Source organism: Trichechus manatus, unplaced genomic scaffold (genome assembly GCF_000243295.1).
Source record: "Trichechus manatus latirostris isolate Lorelei unplaced genomic scaffold, TriManLat1.0 scaffold00053, whole genome shotgun sequence".
In the NCBI taxonomy this organism is placed as follows: Eukaryota; Metazoa; Chordata; class Mammalia; order Sirenia; family Trichechidae; genus Trichechus; species Trichechus manatus.
In genome coordinates, this window is record NW_004443989.1 from 12,840,497 (window position 1) to 12,853,341 (window position 12,845).

A 12,845-nucleotide genomic window follows, 5' to 3' on the forward strand; every position below is an offset into this window, starting at 1 on the left:
ATGTATTTTGGAGCCCTGTCATTGGGTGCGTAGATGTTTATTATGGTTATGTCTTCATGATGGATCATCCCCTTAATCATTATATAGTGTCCTTCTTTGCTTATGGTGGATTTTGTTTTGAAGTCTATTTTATCTGAGATTAGTATTGCCACTCCTGCTCTTTTTTGGTAGTTGTTAGCTTGGTATATTTTTTTCCAACCTTCAATTTTTAATAAATTCACATCTTTGTTTCTAAGGTGTGTCTCTTGTAGACAGCATATTGATGGATCCTGTTTTTTTTTAAATCAATTCTGTCACTCTCCATCTCTTTATGGATGCATTGAGTCCATTTACATTCAGTGTAATTATTGATAGATGTGAGTTTATTGCTGTCTTTTTGTAGTGCTTTTTTTTTGTGGTGCTGACGTTTTCTTTGTTCTTCTTACTCTCCTGTGCTGAATTCCTTTTATTTGTGGATTTTTTTTCGTTTCTTTTGTTTTTGTAGGTTTTGTTTTTACTGAGACTTTATGTTTTTACTCTTTATTTTGATGAGTATGTTTGTTAAGTTTCTTTGTGGTTACCATGAAATTTACCCTTATCTTTCTAAGTTTTAAGCAGTCTATTTTTACTTGGTATCACCTTGCCTTCCTCTCCATTAGAAAGTTCTATCCCTACACCGTTTATTCCCTCTTTTATTGTTCTGATGTTGTTGTCATTTACAGATTAACTGCTCTGATTCCCTTTTGTATTTCTTTTGGTTTTGGATGGTCCTTGAGAGTTCATTTCCTAGACTGGTATGTGGCTGGTAGGATCCTGCATCCTAAATTCAGCCTGTGACCTGATGTTGTTTGTTCTCAGATCGAAGGATTCCCTTTAATAATTGTTGTAAGTTTGGTTTGGTTTTTACATATTCCCTTAATTTGTGTTTATCTGGAAATGTCCTAATTTCACCATCATATTTGAATGAGAGGTTTGCAAGATATATTATTATTCTTGGCTGGCAGTTTTTTTCTTTCAAAGTTTCATATATGTCATCCTATTGTCTTCTTGCCTGCATGGTTTCTGCTGAATAATCTGAGCTTAGTCTTATTATTTCTCCTCTGTATGTGACTTCTTGTTTTTCATGAGCTGCTCTCAGGATTCTTTGTTTGTCTTTGGTTTTGGAAAGTGTGATTATGATATGTCTTGGTGATTTTCTTTTGGGGTCTATCCTATATGGGGTTCATCGAGCTTCTTGGATGGCCAGCTTTTCATCTGTCATGATATTGGGGGACGTTTTCTGTCAGCAGTTCTTCAATGATCGTCTCTGTGTTTTCTGTTTTCTTCACCTGTTCTGGAACTCCAATCACTCAAAAAGTTTTGCTTTTGATTGTATCAGGGTTTCTTCATTTTTCTTTGTTCTTTTTTCTGAGTTTTCCTCAAACAGAGTCGTATCCAAGTGTTTGTCTTCAATTCCGCTGATCCTGTCTTCCACCGTTTCAAATCTGCTTCTCAGCCCTTCTATGACACCGTCCATTTCTGAAATCTTGTTGTTTACTTTTGGATTTCTAATTGTTGTTTTTGTATAATTTCTAGTTGTGATTTTGTTTTGGCATTTTGTTCCTGCATTATTTTCCTGAATTCTTCCATGAATTTGTCTGCCTTTTCCATAAATTTGTCTATTTTTTCCTCATTTTTGTCTGCTTTGTTTCAACTCTTGGATAATTCTGAGTATTAGAGATTTGAATTCTCTATCAGGTAATTCTAGTGTCTTTTCTTCTACTTGAAAGTCATCTGGTGTTTTATTTTGGACACCTACTGGAACCATCCTGTCCTGTTTTTGTAAGTGTTTTGATTTTTTTCTGCTGTCTTCAGGGCATTCAGTAGTTATTTTTCTCATTTATTGATTGTAGATTTGTTTGTTTCATCCTGTTTTTTAATAAAATTTGGCTATGTCTGAGCAGGTGGGCTGTGTGTTCTTTGTTGTTTGCTCGTCTGTGGGCATGATACTTTTTGCCTCCTTCTCCAATTGGCAGGGTCAGTCACTCAGATATGGTACAGCAGGGCAGGTCTAGCTGAAGAGGATTTGCTGGGATGGGTTGTTTGTGGCACTTACTACAGACACCCGGGTGGGCCGGTAATCAGTGCAGGGCAGGTTGCAGTAGGCCGTGCCTGTACTGCTTGGTGGTGTGATGTTTAGCACATGGTGCAGGTAGGCAGGATAGAGGGGAGAGATTGTGATGTGTGGAGCTAAGATGAATATGGTAAAGAAGAGAGAGAGGAGAGAGGAACAGGAACCAAAAACATACAAACAAAAAAGAGTGCTAGGGGAGCTTGCCGTTGGAGTGGTGAGATGAGAGACTATGAAATGGAGAAAAACAAGAAGGGGAAGAAGAAGAAAAAAAGAAAAGAAAAGAAAAAAAGAATAAATAAAAATTAGAAAGAAAAAAGAAAAGAAAATCTCCCAGGGATCCCACCAGTGTGGCTATAAGGTCTGGGGAAGTTGTTCCCAGATGTTGAAGTACAGGTTGGCTAGAAGGCATAGAGGTGTCATTCAGCACCAGGTGTTCAGGTGACAGGAAGAGAAGGATGGTATGGAGAGATAAGAAACTGAGTAATGAAGAAAGACAAAAAGGGAAAAAGAGGGAAAAGAAAAAGCAAATTAAAAAAAAAAGAACAAGAAATCCCCCCAAAAAACAGAAAAAAGAAACCACAAAAAAAGAAATGCCCTCAGGGATCCCTTTGTGTGTCTGCCCAAGCTCAGGGGGTAGGTCCCAAGCCATGCAGTGCTGCCTGGTTATAACGGGCTCCCAACTCGAGAAAAGAAAAAGAAAATGAACAAACAATTCAAAACAAACAAACAAAAAAGCCCTGGGATCCCACCAGCATGGCAGCACAGACCAGGAAGCAGTTTCACATTCAAGTGGAGTTTCACAGCCTTTCAGGAAGAAGCAAAGATGGCGCACAGAGCCAGGTATTTGAGAAAAAGGAGGGGGAGGTGGTGAAAGGTAAGAAAGAAAGAAAAGAAGTGGAGAAAAGCAACACCAGCAGCCAACAAATGGCACTCAGCGAGTTGGTCAGTGCGGGCAGGTGCAATCCAAGCAGCTGGTGCTTCCCAGCCAAGAGACTGTGGCCGTGGGAAGCAGAGGAGGCTGAGTGGGGATGCAGAAGGGTCGGGGGTGGGAAAGTGTATATCGTTGGTTACCAGTTATTCTGTCTCCTGCTGGAAGCGCCTTGAAGCTGCTTTTTCGTATACCCTGTTCACTGGTCTCTGATAGGAGTCCAAGATGGCGGATCCGTGCTGTGTTAGCTGATAAGGGACCTCTGTATGTATGTCTCCTCACTCTCTGTTCTCTGTTAGTTTCTCATTCCATTTGCTGCTTGGCTGAGTTCTTCATCTCTTTATTTGATGCTCAGGGTTTCAGGATTGCTGTTTTCTCTGTTTAGCTTAGTTTTTTGGATATTTGCTGTGGAGGGAAGGTGTGGTGCTTCTGCCTAGAGCACCATGTTGCCAGAAGTCTCTATAACGTTTTAAAGTGTGAACCCTAGACCAGTGTCTTGGTACATTTATCAAAGATGCTAAGCTCTAAGGTTTAAGCTTTTGGTTTCCTTCTTTCCGAACTTAATTCACTCTGATGGGTAGAGACCTAGTCTCTTATTTTAGACCTTAAATATACTAGCTCCTCTGATAGGAAAGTACTTTAAAGTAGCTACTAATGATTTTAATTTTAACATTGTGATTCTTCACTGAGAAACTATATCATAAAAAAGGTACAAAACTACCACTTCTCCCTGTAAATTTCATAACACAGGTCAGGAGCTGCCACCTCCCCCTGCAAACTTGGCAAAACAGAGCACTGTTTTCCAGGTTTTCTCTGAGCCACAAATAGAAACCTAACGAGGAACACCACAGGGTTTGGGCAGTGTTTCGCTTAGACCAATGTGTATCTTCGTTGGGTGACATTTTTCTTGCAAGTGGCAGGCAGCCTAGTGTCTCACCTGTCTTGCCACCACCTCATCCTGTCACGAGAGACTTTAACACTCATGAAAAGCACTGGTGACTGCCTTAATGGCTTTTACTGGTTGACTCATGCCCAAGTTTTTGCAGCTTATAGTGACTCAAAGTTCTTTGAAAATAAAATTACCACTTTAATGTTTCAAACGCCTGCATCTGGGTCTAAATTGCAGTTCACCTAAGGAGTTACTAAGTGTCACTCTTAACCAAATGATCAAGAAAAAAATCTAAGAAAGATTCTCCTTAATCAAACAATCAGTTTTTCAAACAAATATGCCGAATAAAACTTAAGAAAACATGAGAAAAAGAACATAAAAGAATAAGCAAAATCTCGTTTTCCGAGATCACTCACCCTGTTGGTGTTGAAGGGACATGGAGAGGGAACACGTGGGTCCAGAAGATAGGACCTCTCTTTGTTAGCTTCTGCTTCATTGTCCAGGTCTCTCCTCAAGGTTGACTGGATTCGTAGCTTCAGAGATCCTGCCAACTACACCATTAACTGTTGTAGGGTAAAAACATCACAAACTTTAGTAAAGCAAAAAGAAAGTTTTATTTGGCGTATATTCAAAAAGGCAAAGTGGGAAGCAGAAAACCGTGCTGCCAGGGCCATGTCTGCCCTAGTCCAAGGAAATATCACAGAACAGACAAAAGTGAGAAAACAGACAAGCATACTGCTAGAGCCATGTCTGCCCTAGTCCAAGGAAATATCACAGAACAGACAAAAGTGAGAAAACAGACAAGCATACTGCTAGAGCCATGTCTGTCCAAGTCCAAAGAATATTACAGAATAGGCAAGAATGGGAAATTGTAATTGAATATTAAAGTCTCCACCCAGGGCGGGACTTATCTGCCATTTTCTATACATACTAAAGGAAAAATAATGCAATTTGTCTTACTGCCCCTGTGCACCATGATAACCCATGTAGTCCATGATGTTTGTATGTATCTCCTTGTGAGGCACGGTATAAAAGGTTCTGCCTCCCTTTGTTGGGGGAAATTGATTTGAGGTATACACCTCCTTGCTCCTTGCCTGCAAGCTTGCAATAAACGTCCTTCTAAACGCCCTTGTATTTCCTCCCCTCCAGATACTTTCATTGACTCAGAGTGGCACTGGGCAGGACCTACGTTTAGGTAACATAGACGGGGAGGAGAGGTTCCCCGTGTGAGACCCGGCGTTCCTTTACCTTTTGGGGCACTGTCCAAGAGGCTGAGGCACAGCACGCCTGTGCCCAGCATGTCTGCTCTCAGAGCTGGGAGTCAGTGCAGCCGGCCTGGCCCCATGGGTGAGATGGGGAGCTCCAGGAGCCTTTGGAGCAGCGTGAGCATCCCATACCTTGTGGAAGCAGTGTCTCAGTGTCTGTTAACAATGTGGACGTCCATGTCCCACTTGCCTTGTGGGGTGACTGGGTGGCAGCAGGGAGGGGTCCTGAGCACCAGTATTATGCTGTTTATTGAATAATTTGTGTGATGTTAACTATGTGCCAGGCACAATGGATCAGAGTCTCAGAGGCTGAGGGGACTTGGGGGTCCCTCAAACTGATGGGATTTGGAGCCTCTCAGGGTGAGGAATCTGGGGTCTCCAAGGCTGACGTTTGAAGGTCTAAGGCTGACTTTTTATGAGAGCTTATTACGTTTCTGAGGCACGGCGGAAGTACCTCGTGTGCTGTCAAGTCTCTCAGGCTCTCACACTACCCACCCAGCTGGGCGCCCTCTCCAAGCACCTGTGAACTTCCGCGGTCAACAGAGAAGACGTGCATCGGCTGCAAATCGCCAATCACCGCACGACCAGAGAGGTCTGACCTGTCGGTGGTTGGGGGGTGGGGGGCTAAAGGGTGTGTGTGTGTGTGTGGGGGGGGAGCTACATCTAGCAATCACGGGGCAGGGCCCAGTCAGGCTTTGGATTGTGGCGGTGGGACACAATCTTCCCGCTCCTGTGGAAGGTCCTGCCCCCACCCAGCGGGGACTGGCTGCTCTGGGTCCCCGAGCCAAGGGGTCTGTGAGGAACTGACAAACGTGAGTAACGCGCTGTAGGCTCCAGTCGGTGGAGCAGCCCTGCTGACTATGGTTTCCATCTAAGCTGTCTAAGTCATGCATGGTGGGTGATTTCCAAAAGATCTGTCGCGTCCGCCTGTGTGTGGGGACTGTCCTGGTTGGGCCAGGCACAGAGGCGGTGCCTGCAGGGCCTCAGTGGTACGGAGGGGGACTTGGTGGCGGCTGGGGTGAGGGTGGGTGTGGGGGGCAGAGCCTCGAGGTGGGAGCGGGCGGGGCCTCGGGGTACTGAGGAGAGGGGCGTAGGTGCCCGAGGTGGCATGGTGGGTGCCGGAGGCGGACGGTGAAGGAGAGGCCTCGGGGACAGAGACCCACTCCAGCAGAATAAGCGGGTTGAGGGTAACGGTGACATTAATGGGAGTATTGAGAGAGCGCCCCTTTCTCCAGGACGCCCCTGGAGCCCAGGCCGGGCCAGATACCGCCTCTCTCTACAGGCCTTGGGGCTCCCCCTCAGCCCACATTTCTCGGTGTGCCCTTCTGGACTGACATGTCTGTACGCTGTTTTTTTGATCTTCAGCTATTCTTTCACACGTGACTTATCCCTCCATTTGCGTTTTATCCTCCACTCGCAACTGAGCCCTCCACTCATAATGTATCCCTCCACATGCTACTTATCCTTCCACACGCTATGTGATTGGTGGCGTAGTGTTCTGCCCTGTGCCTCTGCTGTGACCAGCATCACCAGTATGTCTGCCTTTCACTGTCGTAGCTCATGGCTGATAGGCTGAGCCCACAGACCACATTAACAGTCTCTCCAACTGTAGAAAATAAATTTATACACCTACATCCAAACATGAAGAAAAATTAAAAGAAAGCATAAACATGTTATTGGCAGTTATCTTCACATTATACAATTATAATTTTCTTATTTATTTTCTTTGTATTTTTCATTTTTAATAATGAGCATGTATTACTTTCATAATAATAAAAAAAGAAACAAAACTGTATTCAGAATCAATAAAGAATACTTACAACTCAGTATGACAACGTAGCAATTAAAAAATGCACAAAAGACTTGAATAGACACTTCATAAGAGAATATAAACAAATGGCCGATAAGCACACTAAATGATACTAAACAAAGTCATCAGAGAATACAAATTAAAATCATAATGATATACCACTACATACACATTAGAATGGCTAAAATGAAAAAAACTGATAATACCAAGTGTCAGTAAGGATGTGGGGAAATCAGAACCCTCATCCACTGCTGGTGGGAGTACAAACTGGTGCAGCAATCTGAGAAAACTATTTGGCAGTTTCTTTAAAAGTTAAGCATACACCTTCTGTAACTCAGAGAAATGAAAGCACAGGTTCACACGGCAGTTTTATTCATAGTTGCAAAAACTGGAAACAACCCAAATATTCTCAAACATGGGAGTAAGACAGACACACATGTGTACTGTATGATTCCATTTACCTGAAACTGTAGAAAAGATGTATCTAATCTAATCTATAGTGACAGATGCAGACCTGTGGGTGCCTGGGAGAAGGGGTGGAGACTGAGGGAGATGGTACAGGATAACTTTCTGGAGGAAAGGAAATATTCTGTAACTGGATTATGGGTGTGCTTACACAAAGGTATGTATATTGCATATTAAACGATGCATTTTTATATGTGTAAACTCTACATACATAAAGATAATTTTTTAAAAAGCAAGACATATTAACAGTCTGCTTCCAGTGATTTAAATAAGTAAATTTAGACACACACACACACACACACACACACACACACACACACAAAAAGGAAACACAAATATATGACCAAGAGTTATTTCTACCTTACTAAATTATGAGCATTTTTGTCTTCTTTTTTCTTTTCTCTATTTTCCCTCTGTTTATAATTAGAATTATTACTTTTTAGTGGGGAAATTTTATTTTAAAATTAACTTAGCACATTTTTGCCTAATTGAAAAAGATTGAATCTAAAAGTGTCTTAGTCATCTAGTGCTGCTATAACAGAAACACCACAAGTGGATGGTTTTAACGAAGAGAAGTTTATTTCCTCACAGTTAAAGTAGGCCAAAAATCCAAATTAAGGGCGTCGGCTCCAAGGGAAGGCTTTTTCTCTCTATTGGCCTTCTTTTCAGTGTTCCCCCGGACTAGGAGCTTCTCTGCACAGGGACCCCGGTCCAAAGGAAGCGCTCTGCTCCAGGCACTACTTTCTTGATGGTACGAGGTCCCCTGTCTCTCTGCTCACTTCTGTCTTTTATATCTCAAGAGATTGCCTCAGGACACAATCCAATCTTGTAGATTGAGTCCTGCCTTACTAACACAACTGCCACCCACCCTCCCTCATTAACATTATAGAGGCAGGATTTACAACACATAGGAAAATCACACAGTACCAGGAATCATGGCCCAGCCAAACTGACACACACAGTTTTTTTGGGGGACATAACTCAATCCACGACAAAAAGCAAATTTGGCCACATGTTGTTTTTCTTTAACAACATTGTTTTGTGTTCTGTTTTTCTTTAACAACATTGCTTAGTGTTCACTATTTATTAAAGACTTCTTACAAAAACTAAATTGCTCTTGAAGACTCCACTTTTGACCCAGCTTGCAGTTTAGGGTAGACTGAGTCTTTGTTTCCTTGGTCCCAAGGTCTGTCTCTGTTCTTGGTCTCAGGGACCACGCCTGTCTTCAGTGAGGAAGGTGCTGCCTCCTCCCTGCCCAGGAGGGAGATGCTGGGGCTCATAGAGGGGCTGAATTCAAAAGAGACATAGGGCACACCAGGACAAGTAAGTGCAAGAGGAAATGGCCAGATAAGGTTATATGAGGGAAGCCAGAAGACCTTTCAGAGGTCAGACTTGAGAGAGTCTAGGTGGGCTGTGCCCAAATCCGGGAGGGGGTTGCTTGCAGGGAGTTGAGGGAAGAATCAGCAGTTTACAGGCAGATAAGCAGCCCACAAACCCTAAGAGAGATGTGATCATGATGATGGGCACTGCCGGCTGCTCCCAGAGGGCCCAGGGCACAGTGTGGCCTGGGCAGGGAAGGGCCGTGGACTGGCCATGCTGGCCCCTTCATAGGTGGCAAGGGCTGATGCAGGACATGGTGGTCAATCCTGAGGAGTCCCTTTCCTGTGGGGGGGCGGGTACCTGTCTGTGAGACACAGCTCTGGGCCTCAAGCCCGGACCACAGTAACTTCACCCAGGTGCAGACCTCACCTGATACTTTCAGTGGCCACACAGGCTCCAGTTCATGGCAGAGGAGGTGGTGGCCCAGAGCAGCCTCCTGAGAACCCAGCCCTGGGCAGGGATTGGGTTTAAATCCTGACTGATCAGTCAGGCTCTGTGTACAGGTCCCTGTGGGGCCGCTATGCACATGATTTGGAAGAGAAAATGTAGAGAAACTAGAGCTTGTCCAGGGAGGGCCTGGGACAGGAAGCTCCACCTCAAGATGAGAGATGCCTACCCCCTTACCCTCCTGACCCTCTGCAGACATACCCAAATGTGACTTATGCTCCTAGCTGGGACTCAGCCTTCCCAACTCAGCCTTGGGGCAACCCTGAAGCTAGAAAGGGACTTTCCCTCCATTCTCCAGCTTATCACCTCTACAGCCATGTTTTAGACTTGGAAACTCTAGTCCTGAAATAAGCAAGTCCACCTCTTTGGTTGCTGTAGCCAGGAAAGTGAGCACTTACCTAAAGCCATTATAACAACCTCTATTATGAAAATACACATTACAGTTTGAAATCCAGTCTTCAACCATTATCCCCTGGTGGAGGGCTTTAACCCAGAGAACAAGTCAGATACTTCAGGGAAGATGGGAATTTGATTGAAAAGCTGTGTAATATTGTGGAGGACCTGAACATCATGGGCCACTTCTTTTCATAAATCAGTCTGGGCTGGACTAGAATTATTAATGTACATACAACAAGTGGCTCCTGGGAAGGTGCAGGTGCCCCCTTCTTGGCTAGTAGATACCTAAAGCTAGATGATCATCTAACACCGTTTGGGCTAGAGACTCACGTTGTTGTGGCATTGGGGAAAGAGTCTCAGGTAGTTGTGAAAAATATATGGTCAGTGTGGTAGAAAGCTGCTGATTGGCAGAGATAATCTGCTGTTTTTCAACAAGGACAGTGCTGCCTACGCTGGTTCCTGCTAGTGCTACCAGCAGGGAAATGCCCAGCATGATGGGTGAGGTGCTGTGAATTACTCGATATGTCCCTTTTACCCATGCATGGTCTTGTAACAACCATACAATGATTGGGTGGGGCTATTCAAATAAGGTATTTGTGGCCTACCAAGGTGATTAGACAGCCTGCTAATAATGCACCATCCTCACAGTTTTAAGTATGTTTGAGCCCGATGGCGCATTTGCTGTGTTTATCCATCTCACTGAGTTTCTCTTTTTTTTCATGACCCTCTTCTTTACCAAGCATGATATCCTTCTCTAGCGATTGGTTTCCCCGATGACCTGTCCAAAGTAAGTGAAGAAAATTCTCCCATCTTCACTTCAAAAGAGCATTCAGGCTGTACTTCCTCCAAGACTGATTTAGTTAGTCTGAGGGGAAGCCTGGTCAATGAGGGAGTAGGGATGTGATGTCAAAAGCTGATTTCCATTAATTGAGGGCCCTAATTGAGAGCACTCTGGCAATATCCCTTAGACAATGTCATAATTCTTAGAACATATAAATCTCTATTTATGTAACCTTGACTTCCTTGGCTTCAGATAAAGGGATCATTTTGTTATTATTGAAGTTAAACTTTCCAAAAATATGCTTTGTCTTGATCTCTCTATTTTGATAATTTTCCCTCTCCTTATCTACGCAGCATCCCCTCTTTATTTTCTTTTCCTCTAATTTTACTATTTCAAATATTTCATAATTTTTAACATCACACAATGACTTTCTAATCACTTGTATATTTCTATATTTCACATAATTTCTCTGTGTTAAGAGTCTTCATATAGAAGATACTCACGTGTGTCTTGCATTCTTTAACATTTTTTTCTTCCTTTAATGACACTATAACAGTTTCTTCTTTTTACAATTGTTTTTAAGGCATGAAAGTTGAACTTAAAATGCACAAAATGATATGTGCACAAGACATCTGCAGGAAGGACCTATCAAACTGCATGTCAATGGTAAGCATCATTGGGACAAGCCTTGGTTCTCCACATTAGATACCTAGGAATGGGATAATTAGGCGTTGAGGACAGTAACCTGAGTGAATATAGAGTTGTGCATAAGGGCTGTCCCAGCAGAAAGTTTTTAATATTTTGAATTTGGAGATAGAATTGGCCTGAACTCAAACTGTAACCTGAGTTTCTATAAAAGGACAGTTGCTTAAACAGAGCTCTTCTAGTACTGTTTGAAACATATGAAAACTTAAAACATAATCAGAAAGTTATGTAGTGAAAGTCTACAAAGTAAAAAAAAAATTCTGTGAATGCAGGAAAGCAACACTCCATGCGAATGTAACTGAGAGGGGAAGAATTTAACTGGAGACTATCACTGAGGGAGCAGCCTAGAAACCATATATAGAGAACTGAGTAAATGAGTGAATGAGTGAACGTGGGCAAACCTTTAACAGCCTTTCATCTCTTTCTCAGTAGCAGATATTCTGCATTGAAGAGGAGCCCCATCAATGCAATGAGTATGGGGAAGATTTCACTAAGAGCTCAACTTTGACTTAACAGGTGTTAAATCACATAGGAGTTGTTGTTGTCAGGTGCCGTTGAGTCAGTTCTGACTCATAGTGACCCTATGTACAACAGAATGAAACACTGCCGGGTCCTGTGCCACCCCACAATCGTTGGTATGATTGAGCCCATTTGTCAATGGGCAGCCACTGTGTCAATCCATCTCATCAAGGGTCTTCCTCTGTTTGCTGACCCTATGCTTTACCAAGCATGATGTCCTTCTGCAGGGACTGATCCCTCCTGATAACATGTCCAAAGTATGTGAGACAAAGTCTCACCATCCTTGCCTCAAGGAGAATTCTGGCTGTACTTCTTCCAAGACAGATTTGTTCATTCTTTTGGCAGCCCGTGGTATATTCAATATTCTTCACCAAAACCATGATTCAAAGGCCTCAATTCTTCTTTGGTCTTCCTTATTCATTGTCCACCTTCACATGCATATAAGGTGATTAAAAACACCATGGCTTGGGTCAGGCGCACCTTAGTCTTCAAGGTAATATCTTTGCTTTTTAAAACTCTAAAGAGGTCTGTTGCAACAGATCTGCCCAATGCAATGCATTGTTTGATTTCTTGACTGCTATATTTGCAATAAATGTGGAAAAGCCTTCAGATTTCATTCATCATTTAATTGACATATAGTAATTCATGCTGCCCGAAACAATATAAACGTTACCAATGTGGGAAAGCCTTTAGACAATGTTCTAACCTTAAAAACCAAAAAACCAAACCTGTTGCTGTTGAGTCAATTCCGACTCATAGCAACCTTATAGGGCAGAGTAGGGTTTCCAAGGAGTAGCTGGTGGATTTGATCTGCCGACCTTTTGGTTAGCAGCCATAGGTCTTAACCACTATGCCACTAGGGCTCTGCACTAACCTTAGACAACATGAAATTACTTACACGGGCGGAAAACCATGTAAATGTCAGCCATGTAGGAAAGCCTTTGGATGATATTCTCACCTTAGATGACATGAAAGAACTCAAACGGGAGTGAAGCCCTATATCTGCAATCAGTGTGGGAGAGCCTTCAGTGACTATTCAAACCTTCAACAACATGAATTCATTTATACTGGAGAGAAACCATATAAATGTCATCCACGTGGGAAAGCATTTAATAAAAGTGCTAGCCTTCGAGAAGATGTGAGAAGTCACATTGGAGAGAAACTTTAT

General features: G+C 43.0%; 1 protein-coding gene and 1 pseudogene across 1 annotated transcript in view; one reads left to right on the forward strand and one right to left on the reverse strand.

Moving 5' to 3' along the window:
- Positions 1–6,284, reverse strand: part of PRDM7 (PR/SET domain 7) — a 33,344-nt gene extending 27,060 nt beyond the window's left edge. Inside the window, 1 exon segment of the mRNA XM_023732521.1 lies at positions 6,168–6,284. Within this exon segment, the coding sequence (XP_023588289.1) occupies positions 6,168–6,284 (117 nt within the window).
- Positions 6,285–7,536: 1,252 nt separating this feature from the next.
- The window catches only part of LOC101353237 (ret finger protein-like 4A), a 36,549-nt pseudogene continuing 31,240 nt past the window's right edge, over positions 7,537–12,845 (forward strand).